This window comes from Sphaeramia orbicularis, unplaced genomic scaffold (assembly GCF_902148855.1).
Source record: "Sphaeramia orbicularis unplaced genomic scaffold, fSphaOr1.1, whole genome shotgun sequence".
Lineage (NCBI taxonomy): Eukaryota > Metazoa > Chordata > Actinopteri > Kurtiformes > Apogonidae > Sphaeramia > Sphaeramia orbicularis.
The window spans coordinates 121842-143584 of record NW_021941640.1 but is presented as its reverse complement, the minus strand read 5'-3'; the positions used below and the strand labels follow the sequence as shown (position 1 = coordinate 143584).

General features: G+C 36.7%; 1 protein-coding gene across 1 annotated transcript in view; it reads right to left on the bottom strand.

Annotated features, from left to right (window-relative positions):
• Nucleotides 1-21270, bottom strand: part of LOC115416662 (NEDD4-like E3 ubiquitin-protein ligase WWP2) — a gene marked incomplete at its 3' end in the record, with an annotated part of 31784 nt that extends 10514 nt beyond the window's left edge. Inside the window, exons 1-5 of the mRNA XM_030130509.1 lie at nucleotides 21223-21270; nucleotides 19432-19513; nucleotides 9798-9954; nucleotides 8238-8359; nucleotides 6494-6631 (exon numbers count right to left, since the gene is read on the bottom strand). Of these exons, the coding sequence (XP_029986369.1) occupies nucleotides 6494-6631; nucleotides 8238-8359; nucleotides 9798-9954; nucleotides 19432-19501 (487 nt within the window). The remainder of the gene's footprint in view (nucleotides 1-6493; nucleotides 6632-8237; nucleotides 8360-9797; nucleotides 9955-19431; nucleotides 19514-21222) is intronic.
• Between the last annotated feature and the right edge of the window lie 473 nt (nucleotides 21271-21743).

Below are 21743 nucleotides of genomic sequence, written 5' to 3'. Positions count from 1 at the left end.
TAAAGATACGCTAATTTATTTATTTATTTATTTATTTATTTTCTAAATGCTAAAATACACAATGCTCCAAAAAATACATCAAACTACTAAAAAAAAAAACAAAAAACAAAACACTAAAATGCACTAAAATCTAGAAAAAATATGCTAAAATAGAACAATGGATATGTTTCATGTCAAAAATACCACTAGATTATTAACCATTCATGCATGAAAGGGTTAAAGTTGCTTTGGTTTAGAAAAAAACCTGCAGCTGTGCTTGGCAAATATTTCCTGCTGCTATTCCGTTACATTGACTTTAATAATATATTTGTCGTGTTATTCTTGGCGAGACAGGTGAACATCTGACATCCTACTGGAATTTAGACTAAAATTCAGACATTACTAAAATAAATATACTACACATGCACCGACGCAGCAGAGAATGGTCTGAAATGAGAGAATCTGGATCCATTTCCGACATCCTCACACTGACATTAGAAGGAAAAGACAAAAACCAAGGTGTAAAAATAACCCCTCTGCTGACTGGGCTCCACTGTCGAGGGGTTACAATAATAAAAGTGCAATCAGACTTAAACATGGGACTAGTCCTAATGAAGCGAGCCCTAAGGCGTTGATCAGGAATTAGACTAAGCCCAAAAACCTGCAGAACCGCTGGAGGTGACTTCCAGGAGGCCGGCGTTGGGATACGAGCAGAGGGCTGATGTTTGTTGGATTTGACATGAGCCTGAGCTGCTTTAGGATCAGTTACATACAGTCCTGTGGAGGAACTTTACAGATGAGGCCGAAAAACCTGAAGGTACGGTTGTTCTGTCGACATTAAAACATGTTAACCCCTTAAGGACTAACATTATAACAGGACTAGAGGCATTTATGTCATAAAAGTGTCCAAAAATGTCTTCTTTGCCACTTCTTTGGCACCTTTTTCAAGGAAGAACTTAACTTTCAACATCTGTCCATTAATGATCATTAGTATATGCAATAAATGTTTAAAACTGTGTGTTATAGTAAAAGAAAAAAATAGGACAAATGGCCCTGTAGCTTACCGGCCAAATTAAAAGCTTTGGGAAATGTATCTAGATGCCATTTATTATCACCCAGTTCTGTGTATTTATTCCATTACAGAAATAACCCATGTTTTGGTCATATTCCAATCAGATCTATAAAAAATTCAAATTCCAACTTGATATCATTGATACTTACTGATTTATTGGATCAATCCACTTCCTATCTGTTATAATGGGAAAATTTTTCAAAGTCGCACCAAATCCAGAATCAGATTAGGATCGAAATAATTTCAATACCTTGTGTTGACATCATCGTACAGAAGCTGTATACCAAGTCTGAAGTCAATCAGAACTGGAGTTTCGGAGAAGAAGATGATTGAAATTTTTTCCCTGTAAGAGCCCTTATTAAATTTTCCGTAAGTTCCCGGATCCAGAAGCAGATCCTGATCAGCATGTGGACATTATGTTTGGGTCATCTCCCCACCAGGGCTGGACTGGAGACATTTACACTGGATATCATTTATATTTACTGAGTTATTGCATCCATCCACTTCCTATCTCTTATAATGGGGAAATTTTTCAAAGTTGCACCAAATCCAGAATCAGATCCGGATCGAAATAATTTCACTAACTTTTGCTGACATCATCATAAAGAAGCTGTATACCAAGTTTGAAGTCAATGGGAATGGTAGTTTCAGAGAAGAAGATGATTGATAGTTTTGTAATGGACGACAGACGACGACACATGACGACAATAGCTTACAGCCTATCAGCCGGTAAGCTAAAAAACCTGTCTTGAATATTTATATTCATTATGAAAAACAACTGTAAATGTTCATAATGAATCTTTATGAAATTATAGAAATAAACTTTAAACTATTTTAAATGTGTTCAAACATTTTAGTTTGTCTAGACCAGGGGCCACCAACCCTGGTCCTCAAGATCTGCTATCCTGCATGTTTTAGATGTTTCCCTCTTCCAGCACACCTGATGCGTCATTATCAGCAGAGCTTGATGATATGCTACATTCCAGAGTGCTGGTAGATGGGAAGTTTCGGACGTCCAACTCGGTAAAATGCATTGGAACACGTGTCCAAGCCAGGGGTCCTTGTTGCAAAGTGGGGCCAGATAGAAGTACCCCAACCTCACCACGTACTACAACATGATATCAACACAACAATGGCGGTTCACAGTGTGCAAATTCACAATGAATAAACCTTCACAATGTATAATTAGCTCATCTGTCATTTTGCTTCTTCCATCTCATTTGCGTACATGAGAACACTAACAAAGACACATACAATGAAGTAACAAAGCAAATAGGAGCTTGGATCTACGATCTCCATGTTTGTTGTTTATGTTCAACATGGATCACCTGGAACTACTTCTACTACTACTAATTACTTCGAGGTGGGATGTAGTTAACTCTAAGTGCGGTATATTCTACCTCCCAGCGCTCTGGAAAGCAGCAATAGGCTTATCATTTGAGTCAGGTGTGTTGGAAGAGGGATACATCTGAAACATGCAGGATAGTAGCTCTAGAGGACCAGGGTTGGTGACCCCTGGTCTGGAGCATCCTGTGTCCATGTTCTTCTTCTTATTTTTAGTTATTTCTAGTCATTTTCATCCTGTGATAGTCTCTGTTCACTTTCTGTCTAGTTGTAGTTGTGACAGAACCCCTCATTTAACTGAAAATACACATATTTTATATATATGCATAATAATAATACATCAGTTTTATATAGCGCTTTTCTAAGTACTCAAAGATGTTTTACAATAAGCAGCCATGGGACAAACACAACAAACGGAGTAAAAACAGATACAGAGTTAACACAAAAGGGCAAAGAAAGAACAAATACTCAAGTAAAAAGGTGGAGACATACAGAAAAGAAAACACATGAGAAAGGTGTATATACACACATTTATGTAATATTTACAACTAAAATCAATGAACTATACAAACTGTAAAAATACAGATAAAAACAGTGGGAAAAAAAAGGAGAAAAAAAACAAAAAACCAGTGAAACTCAAAAGCACAGCAAAACATACCAGTAGAACACTCCGAAACTGCACTATCACTATTATATATCATTATTTACAGGAATCCACCGCTAAAAACACCACTAAATTGCTGCTAAAAGTAATACAAATCTTCCATCTCTCTCTCACCAACTGCACTCTGCTGCTCTCTGCTCCGCCCACTTCCACCCCTCCCCTCAGCCAATGCAGGCCTCTACCCCAATACAGTAACAGAAAACAACCCAATCTCATATTTCAGGTAGCATAAACAGTCCAGGAGTTTTGGTAATTTGAATGACGGTGTGTACAAAAATTGTGGCGCTAGAGCGACAATTGTCCTAAAGGGGTTAAAAACATCTGCAGACGGTGGTAAATGACAACAGATAATACTTGGAATGGTTGAAGAACTTGGTAGGTTTGTGGAAGAGGGTGGATGTTAATGACACTAGTGACTATTGGTCGATTACATTAAGGTGTAATTGGGTGTACTTTATTTTTCTCCAAGTTTGCGCCTCGTGTCCACATGTAGAGAGAGTTTTAGGGATTTTAAGAGGTATCTAAGGCTGACATGTCATTAGTGGTGGTTGAATTATTCCCCACAGTAACAGCTGAACTGGTTTTAGATGACGGTACATATTTAGAGTACACCATACACCACAATGATACTCCAGCCTGGTTGAACCTCCAGGGTCCCTGCAACTAATGGTGACATCAGAGCCGTCTATCATTAGGATGCACAGAGGGAAGATGCAGGAAAAAAAAAAACACAAAAAAACAATGTCCCAAAGAATTTAACCCTTTTAAGACCACGTGCGTCTCCCGCAACACCTTCTGCATTTTAGGTCATTCAAATTATCGTAACTCTTGAATGGTTCTTGCTATCGACAAAATTCAAACATCATCTTTTAGCTGAGATTGGGCTCTTTCTATTTGTCTATAATACATTAGGGTAGAGGCCTGCATTGGCTGAGGGGGAGGGGTGGAAGTGGGCGGAGCACAGAGCAGCAGAGTACAGTCAGTGAGAGAGAGATGGAAGATTTCTTATTACTTTAAGCAGCATTTTAGTGAGGTTTTAGTGGTGAATTCTTTTAAATAATTGTATACATAATGATAGTGCTGTTTTGGAGTGTTCTACTAGTGTGTTTTGATGTGTTTCTGTCCAGTTTTGCTGTATTTATTCTCAAGTTTTTCACAGTTTTTATTATCTATACTTTCCCGGATTGTATAGTTCATTGATAGTTGTATTTTAGCTGTAAATATTTTCGATATATATGCAGAGAGCTAACAAGGGCACAAAGAGATGCGCTACACATCATTTATAAAATTTTTCTTTGGCTTTGTTCATCTTTCCATTATTTTTGCTAAATTTGGTTTAGTTTTTATTAGTTAGTTTATAGTTTTAGTAGTTTTTATTATTCAATTCATATTTAGTTTTCCAATTTTTTTTTCCATTATTTTGTTCTGTTTTAATCTGCAATTTTGATTTTCATTAATGATAATTATTGTCCAGATACTGAAAGTTGAGCTCTTCCTGAAAATAGGTGCAAAAGAATTGGCAAAAAAGACATTTTCCTTTTATTGCAAAAAAAACAAAAAAACAAAAAACAAAACAAAACAAAAAAAACAACAACTAATAAATCTAGGCCTGTTGTAATAGCAGTCCTTATAGGGTTAAGTATTAATTATATGTACAGTAATGTCACTGCAGAAATACTACACCCATGACCATAACAAAGACTAAAATGCGTACTGTGGTTGGGCTGGAAAGTTGTCATCTACATAATGTCAATCCTCAGGGGAAACAAAAAAACATTAGCAGGGTGGAGAGACTCACAAACATCCTTGTGTAGAAATACTGCATATGCGTGTGTCTGTGTGGTTGTTGGCAATATTACTGAACATTTAATAGAAGAGGAAGGGAAAGAGTGAGCGGAGGAGAAACGCTTTAATACGGTGGTGGTTCATTCTGTGTTAATAAACTGTCTGGACTTCTGTGGGAAACACTGTGTGCATGTTTGCTTTAATATAATTCCACTGATGGGCCAAAGCCTTGGATTTCCAAAATATCACACTGAGAAACCGCTCTCCATAATTCATCCAGTCAAAGTTCTCTTTTATATTTTCAAATTGAATGTGTGGTATAATTTCTTTGAAGACATTAATTGTGTAATTCCACCTTATAACCTCATAATCACAATTACACAAAACAATATGTTTGCACACTGATCTGTATCACAATACAGGACGGTCTAAGAGCGTCTGTGTGAGTGTCGGCACAATTCTGACAAATGTAGACATTTTAACTGTCCAAATTGGTACCTACAGTTGAGGGATAGTCCCCTTTCCACGTGAAATATCTCGGCAAGTTTATAGGACCAATATTTTCAGAGATATTAGTCATTTTGGAATACAACAGCCTTACAATCACAGAAGCGCAGTACCACACTGCATGATGGGAAATGAAGTTAAAAACAGGCACAGGTCGCATAGAGAGAGAGAGAGCGAGAGAGCGAGAGAGAGATAGAGAGATAGATAGATAGAAAGAAAGAAAGAAAGAAAGAAAGAAAGAAAGAAAGAAAGAAAGAAAGAAAAGGTACGTCCCGGTACTTACTATTTCTAGTCTTGTATTTTTATGTTAAAGTGTTCGTCCAATCATATAGAAGGCGCTCAATAACATGGACATGTGATTGGACGATCAAGGAGCAGAAGAGTCAGAGCAAATAAGAAAATGTGAATGACCTGAACAAATATCAATGTAATTTGACTTTTTTTTTTGCACAAAAACAGAGGAAAATTTGTAGTTGTCATTATTTATATGTTATTATGACAGTATTTTACTTGAGATCATATTGGTCTGTATGTTATATTTAGTAACAGTCAGAATATTGTTAAAATTACACTTAATTATTATTATTTGACTGATCGGACCTCTTTTTATATATATATATTTTATGTATTGAGCATCATGCATATATACACATGGTAGTGTTAAGAAAGATAAGATATACTTTATTGTCGATGGGGGAAAATTTGTCGTAGGTAATAGTGTACATGGGCTGCAACTCCATACAGAGAACATAGCACAAACCAGAAGACATCTGAGTGCAGACACATAATAATAAATAACACTGCAGACACGTGACAGCGATGCTATAACATGGCATACTGAAACATGGGACACAGCACCAGTAGATAAATAAATAAAACTATTGCACAACCCTAAAGCCATACCAAAATATGTAACAACATCACAAGAATTACATAATGATCATAGAACTTCCTTTAAACAATGCTCACCCCCCAGACCTGTTTTAGGTCCCACTGGTTTGTATGTGACCCTTCTTTCATCTAAAGCCTGTAGGTCCATAAAACAGTGCCTGTTCTGGACACAACAGCTGTGATCTTCCCTGTGTTATTGCTTCTCCTTCACCTATCTCTGAGTGTGTGTATGTGTTGAAGGTGCGACTCACTGTCTGCTGCCGTGCTGCCACTGGGCAACGAGCCCAGATCAACAACCATCCCGTCCAGACAGACGTTGAGCTCGCCTCCCGCTACAACCAAGCCTTTGTTCTCCGTCTGCAGCACCAGACTCAGCTGGACGTTCTCCACTGGAGAAGAGGATTTAGGGGTGGGGGGTGCAGAGACAGGATGAGTGGTCAATAAGGTAAAGAACAACAGTAGCTGAGTTGGACAAACTATCGTTAGCCTCATAGCATAATTAACTAAGTCGTACACTATATTGACAAAAGTATGTGGACATGTTGAATTCAGGTGTTTCTTTTTTTAACAGGGGTCTGGGATACAAAACAATAATGACTAATGTCACAATATAGTTTTATATTGGGATAAATATCATTGTATTGGTTAGTTTGGTTTAAATTGTTATCTTTACTTCCAAAATGCCTCAGAGATGGTTTGGACTTAATTTCTCTCAAAACTGATTTTGTTTCTATTTTTTTTTATCCATGACTATGATTTTAAACGTTCCTCTAAATTTATAAAATATTTTTTATGCTCTGACTGCAATTAATAATGTTCTACCACAACTAACCATCTACTTTCTTCACATCTCACTGAGGAAAAAAAAATCTTCCCCTAAACTGTAAGGAAATATTGATGTTTCTAAACTATATGGACATAAATATTGGGACACATCATGTCTACAGCTGTAAGATGAGGTCATGAAGATTTGACATAGAAACATCAATATTAATAATCAAAGTAATATTTATCCCAATATAAAACTATATTATGACATTAGTCATTTTTGTTTTGTATGCCAGACTCCTGTTAGAAAAGAAACACTTGAATTCAACATGTCCACATACTTTTGTCCATATAGTGAATAACTTAAGCAATTATGCACTGAGGATAATGATATGTAAACAGAGTCAACCCACAATTTATGACCACCTATAAAGACATCACTGAGGACATACTTATGACAAAATGCAATTAATGGAATTTACCAGTTTGGGATCAATAAGGTTTATCTATCGGACACACAGTAGAACTGAGTGTGGATCCAGGTACAGTTAAAGTTCCTACAGTGGAAAAGGGGCTGTAGATGTTTTATTTGGAAGAATGGCTGAACCCATAGATTTGCTCCAACTTTGAGTCCAACCTTATGTATGGAAAAAATGAACTGGATTTCAACCTGTGATCCTGTTTCTAATCCTGACCTGCCTCTGAGGACACGTTTAAACCCACAGACTCCAGCTGCACATTAGCCTGTGAAACTGCTATGAAGTAAAACCTAATGTTAAATTAAGAAAGTTTGGTTCATTTTTGGCTCATTTATCATAAATTATTAGGGGAAAAAAAGCCAAAAAGGAACAAAATTATCAATGAAATATATAAAAATGAGTGAAGAATTTACAAAATGATTACAAATTAACATTTTCTTCATTTTTTGGGTCATTTATCATAAATTTAAAGAAAACCAAGCGAAATATGGATCTTTCTGGGTCCCGCCTCCTCCAGTGCAGAATTCTGACTGTTGTCACAATTCAATGACATAAAAGATTATACAGTTTACATGATCAATAATAATCTGATAACTCCAGAAATCGGATAATGAGCCCGTTTACACACACACTAACACTCTGATCATTATCTAATTTCTGGAGCTATCAGATTATTACTGATCATGTAAACAGGCTCCGTGGTCAGTGTTTTCATGTGTATGTAAACGGTCTGAGTGTGTGTCCTTACTCTTGCCGTCATGTGTGCGCAGTGTATCCAACAGGTCTATTGTCGCGCTGCCCAGTAGCTCCTTCCTCAGGGTGTGGCAGCTCCACAGCTTCAGATCCAAATGACTCTGAGGCGTCACATTACTGTCAAATACAAGACAGTGTCAACACAAATGCACTGTCAGCACAGGAGTGTACAGCGATCAAACACACACCGTCTTAAAACCAGAGCCTGTGTTTCCTCTCCTATAGAATCTACACTATATGGACAAAAGTTTGTGGACACGTTGAATTGAAGGGTGTCTTTTCTAACAGGGGTCTGGGATACAAAACTATAATGACTAATGTCAGAATATAGTTTTATATTGGGATGAATATCATTGCATTGGTTAGTTTGGTTTAAATTGTTATCTTTGCTTCCAAAATGTATCAGAGATGGTTTTGACTTAATTTCTCTCAATATTGATTTATTTTTCCCATTAAACCTAAAGGAAATATTGATGTTTCTATGTCAAATCATCATAAACAGGACGTCTTACAGCTGTAGACATGAGGTGTCTCAATATTTATGTCCATATAGTTTATAAACGTCAATATTTCCTTAAAGTTTAATGGGAGATTTTTCTTCCTCAGTGACATGTGAAGAAAATAGATGGGTAGTTGTGGAGGAACATTATTATTTACAATCAGAGCATGAAAAATATTTTTGAAATTTAGAGGTAGAACATTTAAAATCAGTCACTGATAAAAAATAAATAAATAAATAAATAAATGTTGAGGGAAATTAAGTAAAAACCAACTCTGAGGCATTTTGGAAGCAAAGATAACAATTTAATTGATATATCAGTTAATTACATTTTTTTTTTACTTATACATATCATTTATATATTAAATACTCTATTAAAACACAGTTACAACAGCAAGCCGATATTTCCCAAAGAAAAAAGTTTGGAGTTGACATTATTTATTAGTTATTATTCTATGAATTTGCGAAATGAAAAAATTACACTGAAGACAGTAATGGTCAAATGTCATTTAAGTTCAGGGTCTAATATGATCTCAAGTGGGTCAGACCAGTACAATAATATTAAAAAAAAAATGAATATGAATAATGACATAAATATAAATTCAAAACTATAAAATTCTCCCAATATTCTGCCTGTTATTAAATGTTTTGTGTATTTGTAGATCCAATGTGATCTGTAAGTTATAATGTACATGTGAAAATGATAAACTGAGGCAGAATATTGTTAAAAACGCACTTATTTTTAAGTACTTTCAGGTTGTTCATGTTATTGTTTGTAGATGTAAACATTTTCATAATGTACTTTGACTTTTTTCACTCTAAAACAGAGACAAGTTTGGAGTTGACATAATTTATAGGTTATTATTCTACTTTTACTCTTGATCCACTTCAGATCACATCAGGCTGTATGTGGAACCGGAACTAAAATAGGTTTGACGTCTCTGCTATAATACGCTTCTGTGTAACAAAAGACTATTTTATGTAATTGATTACTATGTTCTGATATAAACACTATAACAGTACGTGTGTATATATACGTGTGTGTGTTGCTCTTACAGGGTGAGGTCTTCATTCCACTGTAGTTCTAGGTGTCCGCTGCGTTTGCCTGTTTTTTTGGTTTCACTAGTCAGTCCGTCGGCCGTCACCTCCACGAAGGAGCTGAGCCGAGAGTGACGGTTTGGCAGCTTCGGAGACTGAGGCTTCGCTGAAACCACTGCACACACACACACACACACACACACACACACACACACACACACACAGAGGGATTAAACACTGCAGATACACACATGTCCATTGGTTCTGATGAGGATGATGGTGTTGTCTTTGTAATAGTAGTCCACAGTCCAACCACAACTACAACGACTGAAACCATCTGAAAACCACCAGAAAACCCTGGTACATGATGAACCTGATCATCTGTAGAACACCAAGGACACCTGGATATAGAATATATAAGACATTCTTAAAAACGTAGGGAAAAGGCACCAAAGCCAAAACCAGCCCTGAACAGCGGCTGTTGTTATTTATTTATTTAAAAGAAGATAATTAATAATATGTACACAGTCTATAAAGGTTTTATTACTTGCTGCTATTATCATTATTTCTCATAGCGTTTGTCTTTTACACTTTATCTTTCTGCTGCACTTTATCCTGTTCCTGCCTTGACCAGTGAATTTCTCCATTGTGGGATTAATAAAGTCCCATCTAATCTACGTCAGATGAGATTGTATTATGTTATTATTTTATTATTTTACTGCTTTGAGCCAGTTGAGATTGAATTGGTCTGAATGTGGAACCTGAACTAAAATTATTTAACATCCTTGATTGTTAATATCTTCAGTGTCATTTTTGCTTTTCACAAATTCATACCACAGGAACGGTTTGGACCCTTTGGTGGGCCTGTTTTAGGCCCCGGGCCACATGTTTGACTCCCCTGGTCTAGATGATTTGATTAGGAACGAACCTTGTGTTAAACATCTTAAGTTTACACCATGTTTTATCACTCAGGTAGTTTGTGGAGGAAAACCAAGTGACTCAAAATGACAAATATAAAGTGCGGACAGGATTCAACAGCAGCATCCTGGCATTTATGTTAAAGATAAATGACACTGGTATATTTTATTTTACAGCAATTTTGGGGAGATTTCCTTCTTTGCTTATGTTCACTATTAACCTGGAATCAAGGACATTACAATCTCCACTAAATGAACACTTTGAAACTGTTTGTTCTGAAGATAAGGACAGAATTAGAAAAGAAATCTTCGAGGTTTTTATCTCCTGAAGCCTGAACAAGCTTCAGACTGAGCTCCATCTACAAACACTGATTCCTTTTAATGGTTTTAAAGAGAGCATTAAAACTCTGGAATCAAGGCCGTTGGTCTGTAAATGTTTCCACTGATTCTATAAGTTTTTTCTGTGTTTACAAATGCTTTTATTATTCTAAAATTGTAGTGATCTGACTGTATTGCTGCTGCTCCCCCATCTCAATGGGACCAGCCTGGTTAAATGAAGGTTAAATAGAATAAAAATAAAATTAAAAAACAGTCCATAGGATGGGGCCACAGTTCACTGTAATATGTTCTTTTTGGTTGTGGTAGTATCTAATGTGTGTTGTCGGCGTAGTGAGAAAACAGATGAATACAGACGTCGCTCTCTAGTGGAAGAAAGAAGAAGCACTTTTCATTCATTTCATGATGAGGCTGAGGTTCAGGAAAAACCGACATGGTCAGAGAGAGGCAAGAAGTCAACACCGAGGTAAAGCAGGACCTCAGGAACCAGCATCAGGAAATTTACAAGAGTTTAACCTAGAAAATATTACAATCATGCCCCAGTGTTTCAGTTTCATCAGTAAATCATCTCATACAATAAGTAAACTCAGCTCTGAAACGTCCACAACATGATGTAAAAGATGCAACAAAATGAAAACAATATAGACACGAGACTAAAACAACACAAAAGACGGAAAAAGATGAAAATATAAATTGCAAGACACACATGATATGAAATGCACAACATCAAAAATATGCAAAAGATACAAGAGAACAATGACGCAAAAGATGTGACAAGACAAAAACGACCCAAAAAGACAAAAATGATGCAAAAGACATCACAAGACAAAAACAGTGCAAAAAAACGCAACAAGACAAAAACGACGCAAAAGACACAACATGATAAAAGCAACGCAAAAGACGCAACAAGATAAAAATGCAAGACAAAAGACAAAAACGACACAACAGACACAACAAGATAAAAACGCAAAAGACACAACAAGACAAAAACAATGCAAAACGCGCAACAAGATAAAAAACGCAAAAGACCCAACAAGATAAAAATGACACTAAAGATGTGACAAGACAAAAACGACACAAAAAGACAAAAATGATGCAAAAGACATCACAAGACAAAAACAGTACAAAAAACGCAACAAGACAAAAACGACGCAGAAGACGCAACTAGATAAAAAGAACGCAAAAGACAACAAGATAAAAACGACACTAAAGATGCAACAAGACAAAAACAACGCAAAAGATGCAAAAAGACAAAAACGATGCAAAATCAAAGTATTGGACACAACGAGACCAAAATGATGTAAAACTATGCAAAAACCACAACAAAAACTTCATCAAGTCAAAACCATGATTTGGTGCATATTTTGTTCCATCTCCTTATTTTGAGTATGTGTTCTGCTACTGGAGAACAGACTGTGGACACCTCTGCAGGACGGATGTCATCCTGCTGAGAATCTTTCTACAACATTAGTCAGTCATACATGAACCCATTTGTTTTTCCTAGAATCACTGTTGCGACGCCATCTGAACACCAGCCAGCCCGCTGTGTTTCTCTGAAGACCAGATGAGTAAACGATGACGAAGACAGAAAGGCAGACGAGACATTAGCAGCTCTACTGATTCCTAACTCATACACATCTGGTGAGGAGAAGGAAGGAGGAGGAGGAGGAGCAGAAATGGAAGCATCACAGAACAGAACAGGAGGTGGAAGGCAGGTAGAGAGAGAGTCTGAGAGCAGATCAATACTGAACTAAAACAGGAGATGAGTCACTGCTCCATCAAATTGCAGTAAATGACACTGATGGGATAGAAATGGCAGGACTGGACACAGAAAAATAAACCCAAAGGGTGAAAGAGGAGATAAAGACAGGCCTCAGTAAAAAAAAAAAAAAAAAAAAAAAATAGTTCCAGTGTCCCTGTATGTCAGCGTCATGTTCTATCTGAATCAATCCCAGTTGAATTTGTGAGGTTGTCAGGTTCTGTTCTGTTAGAGTCCTGTGGTCTGGATGCAGGAGATCAATCTCCCAATAGAAGTGGGCGGGACTTTCACTGGAGGAGAATTCAACTAATTCAAGTCCATATATGACTTCTATCAGTGATCAATATGAACTACACTGACATCTGTAACCATTTATGTGTTATAAACCACCAAAATATGGACCAATAGAAGGAAAGGCAAAGTTTGAATATTTCAAACATTTGTAAAAAATAAATAAATAAGTAAGTAAGTAAAATCTAAACCATTCATTCATTCATTTTCTGAACCCACTTTATCCTCACTAGGGTCACGGGGGTTGCTTGGAGCCTATCCCAGCTACATAGGGGTGAAGGCGGGGTACACCCTGGACATTTCGCCAGTTCATCTAAACCAAATCTAAACCAAAATTTCTCGAAACTGTGAACAAACTTTGTAGATATTGTCCCAAAGAAGATACAAAATTTGGAATTAATCCAATCAGAAGTTTTGGAGAAGCTTGTTGAAATCTAGACCTTGTAGACCTACATTTTGACCCTTTAAGGTCACTCAAGGTCAGAGGTCAAGGACCCAAATGGAAGTCCATATATGACTTTGTATATAATGATAATAGGAGCTATATTGATTTCTCTAACCATTACCATGTTCTAAACCATCAAAATCTGGACCATTATGAGTAAAGGCTAATTTCAGCCTGTGAGTTAAAAAGTACATTCTGGCCTCCTTTCAGAAAAAAAAAGGCTATATGACAGACAAAAAAAGTCTTTGTCTCCCCACAATTCTGTAACACTACAGTCATGCATCTCAGACATCTGTGGGTCTTGTTCCTACATGTTTTCACCTCCTTCATCAGCCTCTATGAGCTGCACAGATTTATGGGAGATTTCCATTTAGAGCTCTTAGAAGGCTTGCTGATCAATGAGCCCGTTTACATCCACACATACTCCGATCATTATCTGATTTCTGGAGTTAACAGACAATTCAAGTGATCATAGGTCTGTGTTTAAGTCAACTGAGAATGGGATCCCTCAGAGCACCGTCCTACGCCCCACCATTCATATGTTTACATTAATGAATTTTCAGGTGTGGGTCTACAGATTTAACATTTATTTAACCAGGCCAGATAGATTAGGAAAACACTCTTATTTGAAGCTGAGGCCCGGCAAAAGACGGAGCAGGAAAAGATGTAGATGTATGCTGATGACACTGATACTCCCTCTGATCAGGACATTTTTATTCAGAATGAGCTGTTATTCAATCTGTTGGTCAAATATTAGAGAATGTATAAACACAGCTACTGTTAGACTCTGTTTGTTGCACATTTGGTGTGAATATATGCAAATATATGTAAATCTGAGACATTACATGGCATGCACATCTGCACACTTATTTATGTATATTTCTTATCATTTTGATCATATCTGTTTAATATATATTGTACTAATTGCTGTTCTAAGTGTGTTTTCATAAAGTATTCAATATGTATATTTGAGATAGATAGATAGATAGATAGATAGACAGACAGACAGACAGACAGACAGACAGACAGACAGACAGACAGACAGACAGACAGACAGACAGACAGACAGACAGATAGATAGATAGATAGATAGATAGATAGATAGATAGATAGATAGATAGATAGATAGATAGATAGATAGATAGATAGATAGATAGATAGATTTTGTAGTACTGATAATTTATTTCCTGCTACTTCTTATCATACTTGTAGGGAGCAACTATAACACCCAATAATTCCCTCTGGGACTAATGCAATATTCTAACTCTGATAATCATATCGAATGTGGCTCATACGGAGCAGAGTAAAAGCGATAACACAGAAAACACAAAAAGAGAAGGACAGCAGAAGACGGAGGCAGCCTTTAAATTTTAAAGAGGAGGCCATGAATGGATAATGTGACATTATTACAACAGCACACGATGCTGGATACATGATGCCACCATGTGATGTTATCAACATAAGACCAACGGAAGATGCATCCTGCATCTCAGATGCTTTGGTATTAGGACAATAATATAGCTGAAACTAATGACTATTTCAATAGGCAACTAGTCAGATTATGAACTTTAAAAAAAAGGCTTAATTATATTTATTGCAGCAATAACAAACATTTTCTTTCCTTTAACAAGAACATTTGGTGCACAACAATTAGAATGTATAACAAAGTTAAACAACTTTATATTTAGTATCAACAAACATTTCAAGCGGCAATAAAATCCTTTTTTTCCCCTTAAACAAAAGTGAATTTTGTGCATAACAATTATAGTGCCACACCAAGTCTGTCAAACAACTAAATACTCAAGAGTTGCAAGAGCCTGCTGAACTGCTCCACCCCCCATATACAATCCCATACAATCCCCATATATAATCACCATATACGTTCCCCATACAGTCCCCATATACAATCCCCATTGCACCTTAACCCTTTAATGACAGCAATTGCTCCAGTGCCATATTTTGCACTTTACAGCATTCAAATTACTGTAATTCCTGAACTGTTTCTGCCACAGAATTCAAACAGCATCAGAAAGCTGAGATTCTGAGCTTTCCGACACTATACAGGCTAACACTATATAACTGTGTAAGAGCAGGCAGAGGAGAGTACAGGTGATGAGACAGAAACAGGAGAGCTTGTTTACTTTTAGTAGCATTTTAGTCATGTTTTAGCGATGCTTTCTTGGTGATTTGTTAGAAATAACTGTGTATAATAGTGATAGTGCTGTTTTTGAGTGTTATAACAGCGTGTTTTTGCTGCGTTTCTATGGAGTTTTACTGAGGGGGAGTGCTGTTTTTCCCGCTGTTTATATCTGTATTTTTCCAGTTCATTTAGTTCATTGATAGTTGTATTTCAGTTGTAAATACTGGAAGGAGAAAGGTTGAGAAGGACATCGACCAGGGAGAGAAAAGTCCCCTGCAGATATTTGGAAAAGCACGACAAAATTGTAACATGATGTGTCCCAATACAGTATTTTTGTCCATATAGTTTAGAAACATCAATATTTCCTTCAAGTTTAATAGCAGATTTTCTTCCTCAGTGAGATGTGAAGAAAGTAGATGGTTAGTTGTGGAAGAAAATTATTTACAGTCAGAGCATGAAACTTAGTTGTTTTTATTTTTTAGAAATTTAGAGGTAGAACATTTAAAATCATAACAAAGGATAAAAAAAAAATCAATGTTGAGAAAAATTAAGTAAAAACTATCTTTACAGATGCAATGCAATGATATTTATCCCAATATAAATCTATATTATGGCATTAGTCATTATTGTTTTGTATCCCAGACCCCTGTTAGAGAAGAAACACCTGATTTCAATGTGTCCACATACTTTTGTCCGTATAATGTACCTGTAGGCCATAACATGATAAACAGAAGGGCTATGGCTACACTCTGGAACACCACAGACAGAGACAGTGAACCAAACCATGGACATGCGTCTAATGACAGGAGTTTCTTACATTTCCAGTGTGAACATGTAGAGTCTGACAGCAGCTGCATGAGGCTGAGTAGCTCTGACTGCAGCTCTATATGTGTTAACGTCACTGAAGGAACAATTCTACAAGTTCCATGCAGCTAAAATATGACCTCAGATGATGTACCACAAATCCCAGCAGATTCCACTGTCGGGCACGGGGCCTGGCACGATTGACAGACGATCGTTGGCGGGGTATCTCAGGATTCTGTCCTGCACCAGGTAAAGGCTCTATGATTGCATAAGGATTGATGCTCAATGCCTAGCTCTATTAATTTATATCCATCAAAATAGCTTTGCTTAAAAAGAATTGCTATATTGTTGCATAAAATGATGTTGCTCTGACATATTGTTTTAAATTGTCTTGAGAAGTCAAGTCTGTGTCCACCGGTCTGGGACAGATTGTGCAAGTTTGCAGAGCATGGAAACTTTGGGGACTTTCTGTGGTTGATGTGCATGACATGAACTTCCAGTGCATGTGCACAGGACAAGTGCATAAGCTAGGACTGAACTTTCAGATGAACATCCTGTGCAGGTGCAACAAGACAGGTGCATGACTGCTGATTGAATTTTCATATGTATATGTGCTTGCTCTCGCATACAGCTGTTCTACCCCAGCACCCCACATGGAGTGGCTTAAACTTGGATTGTGATTGGTTGCCCTCACATCGGGCAAATATGTGTTTTTGCCTAGTAACAAAAGTTATCCAATAATGTGTGTGTACAAAATGAACATAACTGGTAAAGGGGAGTTTTCTGATATCACTAAAGACTATAAAAAGAGATGGTAAAACTTCTCTAAGTTCAGTTTGTCGTAAGACATACTAGTGGATAACTGACTTCTCTTTGATGTTCGCATTTTTGTAATTTTTTCTATTTTTGCTGGAATTAATAAACCCAGCTTTGTTTTAACTTTTTAAACCTCAACCCTTCTTTTTGGTGAATTTCTTCATTTCTCCGGTGTTGGTTCTTCCACCCGAAACCCAAGTGGTAAGTTGATCATTTAAAATAAGTGACCCCCTCTAGTAGTAGCCCAGTTCACCGGACCCTACTTATTGGGTACTGGAGTCGGTTAGAGGCCACCTATGGTCATGCACCTTGCAGGTGTGCAGACGTAGCCTTGGGCGTAGCAAAGATAGTTACTCTGTGGAATAAGATAAAGGTGTCTAGGGCAGTAATCAGAGACCTGAGATAGTACCTTGAAAAAAAATCTTAGTGATTACTGTGCTGCGTGTCAACGCCGCAAATCATAAAGGAGTATCTGACTGTCAAAAAACACATACACAAATAAACACTGGCATGTGTATTTCCTGATTTCTACCCACTGTCCAGCCGATCTGAACAGCAGCAGTTCTACTGTGTAAACAACAGGAGACCAGGTCTAAAAATGTTCCACTGAGCATGAGTAATTACAGCCAAAATCTGAAAAGGGAAGTACTATGAGCGATGTTTCTTAAAAGGAAGAGGATGCATTGTTGTAGTTGTCAGCATTGTTGACTTGTAATGAACACACTAATATACACAGTGTCTAATATACACGGTGTCCACTAAGTCTCTTTACAATTTAAAAAGTTTAATAGAAAACTAGTCGATGAGATACGTTAATCAGATTTGTTCTATGTACTCAGTGGTTATCAGAGTTTTAAAATCACATTGTGGGACCATGTGCCATTGAACCACTGGTCCATTTTTCTTCAACAAGAGTTCAATTACTGTAAATGTTGACCTTTGGACTGAATATGTGGCACCACAACTGGATGACCTTCATGGAAACAAATCCAGTACTGTCTGGATGTGCTTCATTCAACTAATGGTCCCATATAGAGGTGGATTAAATGAGGCAAAAAAACTTGAATATCTATTTTTCATTTTGTAATAATTTCCACAGATTTGTCTACTCATTTGTTTTTGTAATGAATTTGTTAAATTGTAAAGAGACTTTATGAACACCCTGTACACCAGGGGTGTCAAACACATGAAATAAGAAGGAAGTCTCCCCAAAACTGCTTTATAAATTAAAATATACCAGTGGAATTTGTCTTCAGCACAAACAACAGGATACTGCTGTTGCATCCTGTCCTCACTTCATTATATTTGTCATTAAGAGTCACGAGGTTTCCCTCTAAAAACTACCTGAGTGATCAAACATGGTGTAAACCTCAGATGTTTAACACAGGGCTCATTCCTAACCAAGTCAACCTGACCAGGGGTGTTCAACATGCAGCTCAGGGGCAAAAAGCAGCCCATGGGATGAATTTGCAAAGTGCAAATATTACGCTCAAGATATTAACGGTCAAGTACATTGAACTGGTTTTAGTTCAGGTTCCACATTCAGACCAATATGATCTAAAGTAAAATAATAACCTATAAATACTGACTCTAAATTTTCTTCTTCGTTAAATGTGGAAAAAAAAAAATATTACATTGTTCCTATAAATAATAAAACTCCAATTTTTCTCTTTGTTTTAGTGCAAAAAAACTCATTAATTTATATATATATATATATATATATATATATATATATATATATATATTTACATTAACAAAGTATTCTTTAACAATAAAATGTAAATAACCTGAACAAATATGAACAATCTGAAATGTCTAAAGAAAATTAAATGGCATTTTAACAATTTAATGCCTATTACTAAATGTTTTGTGCCTTTGGAGATCTGATCTGTAATGCACATGTAGTAATGATTGGTTGAAGCATAATATTGTGGTCATTATTTATAGGTTATTATGTTATTATTTTACTGGTCTGACCTACCTGAGACCATATTGGGCTGAATGTGGAACCTGAAAGAAAATGACTTTGACCAGCCTGCTGTGCACCAAAACATAATGCAGCCTTTAATGCAGAGACGTGTCTGAACAGAAGGAGGACTTTCTCCTGCTGGTCAATGAAATGACAGCAGAATGATGATAATTACCTTTCAAGATCAGTTGAGACTTTTCAGTGGTCTGGGCACTGCCAGGTCTGCTCACACTGGCAGCTGCCATGGCATCACAGCTCTGAAACACAAGCAAATTCACGCATTTAAATACACACATTTAACTGAACAGAGATGGAAAAGTCCACACATTCTGTACTAACACTGAACCTCACATCGTACTAATATCATTTGAAGACCATTAAACCATTCTAACTGTAAATCAAATAAGGATACCCCACATTAACTTTACTCCAAAGTACATATCAGCTTTCAACGCCTGCAACAGAACTTGTGACTTCTTTTACATCATTTTATCTTGTTATGTCTTTTGTATTGTTTACATCAGGGGTGTCAGATCCTGGTCCTCGAGGGCTGGTATCCTGCATGTTTTAGACATTTCCCTCTTTTGCCCACTAATGTTTGAAATAAAGTCTATCTATCTATCTATCTATCTATCTATCTATCTATCTATCTATCTATCTATTATGACCAAAATAAATCCTGTTCTGATACTGTAAGATGCACAAACTACAGATATTTGTTTTTAAATGTAGGGAGAGAATGGAAATGTAACAAAAATAAGTACTGAGTTCAAAGATCTAAACACAAATTATATTTAAATAGAATATGGTCTTGGTAATGATTAGTACTGTATTTTTTTTTTTTGAGTAACAGCAGAAACAGAAACCAACTGACACAGTGAGTGCCAAAACCCTACCAACATCACCTTGAGCAAAGTCACAGATGTTGCCTGCTGGGTACAAAAAAGGGAACTGCATAATGCAAGGACAACTCTAGTCTATTGTTAACATTGATCTCTACTGTCTTTAGACAAGGGAAGGTTAAAGACACTGGTCAGGGATGCAGGTCTGACAGCCTGCCTCTACCCTGACATCAGTGTAACGTTACTTGCTGCAGCACCAAGGTGACTGGTGTTGGCATCTCAACCTGAGTCCACACAAAACCCTGCGATCCAGGCCACATGTGAGCCACACATAGGATCCAACCGAGGAATTCAGTGATGCAGAGTTAATACCTACACAATCACCTGGGATCCGGCTCCTGGGCTGCACATGAACACATCAGAGATACAACAACAAAAGCATCTTCCGACAACCTTGTGAAACACCCTGACCGGTTTGGACGCGTTAGATTAATACACGCCTCAACAAATCAACCTTATTATTCTGACTATACATGAAGAATCACATATAAAGCTGTACCGGACAGACTGATTTTATTCATCCTCTGTTTAAATACCCTTGGCTGTTGCGCACAACAAACACGGAAGACGATCCGAGGCATTTCTAAGCATCGCTGTTAACCACAGTAAAGAAAACATTGGAACTTCCGGTCAATTACTTCCAACATATAAACAACATTAGCTTAACTGTGACGGAAAATTCAAATTTACGTGACAAAAATGCCACACTACATGTAGTAAATCGTGTCATTCCAAATAAGAATAAGCTTTACGTGGTTAAACACAGTGCGGTGTACAACTCAGTCCATTTATTCTACCTTTATGAGCCTTCTGTCGACATTATTTCACTTCATTTCCGGTTTAGCACAGCTAACCTTGGCTAACTTGACAGACCTAAGCAGCTAATGCTAACTGTTAGCCAGCCAGCTTCGCAGGGTGATTTTATAAAAGGACACGCCAATAAAACCTGTTCTAATCAACTGACAACGGCTACATATGTGTTGGTAGTTCCATGGTTCATGAAAGAGCACGTTACATCTATTGACAGGCTGAGAAATGCTGCTTTAAAGTCATCTTTGGCGTACCTTTTTCAGCTGTGCTCCGCTGCCGTCGCTAGTGAACTTTCATTTCCGCCTCAGTGAAAATACCACGTGATCTGGGATGGATTTTTTTTTTTTTTTTTTTTTTTTTTTTTTTTAATAATTTTTTTCAGTCCATAAAGCATTAAGGGTGATAAATGATGAAAGCATCAGTTAATATAAATAAATAAATAAATAAAACAAAACTGAAAACAAGAAACAGAAATAAATGACTGAACAAACTTAAACATATATGTTAAAATAATAGAATATTTTCCAGCGGATGCTAATACATGATAACCACTTGTGAGTATCAAACTTTAAAGAAAACAAAAGTGATGTAATAAATTCAATCTAAACAAGACTATATTAAAAATGTTCAAGCTACTCAACGCTGATTCATACCTATGTCAATAATCAATGGAAGTAATGTTTTTTTGTTTGTTTGTTTGTTTTTTTATCAGTGCAGAGGATTGATATAGAGTAGGAGAGCACAGCATTTTCTTTGTCACACATTGAATATATTG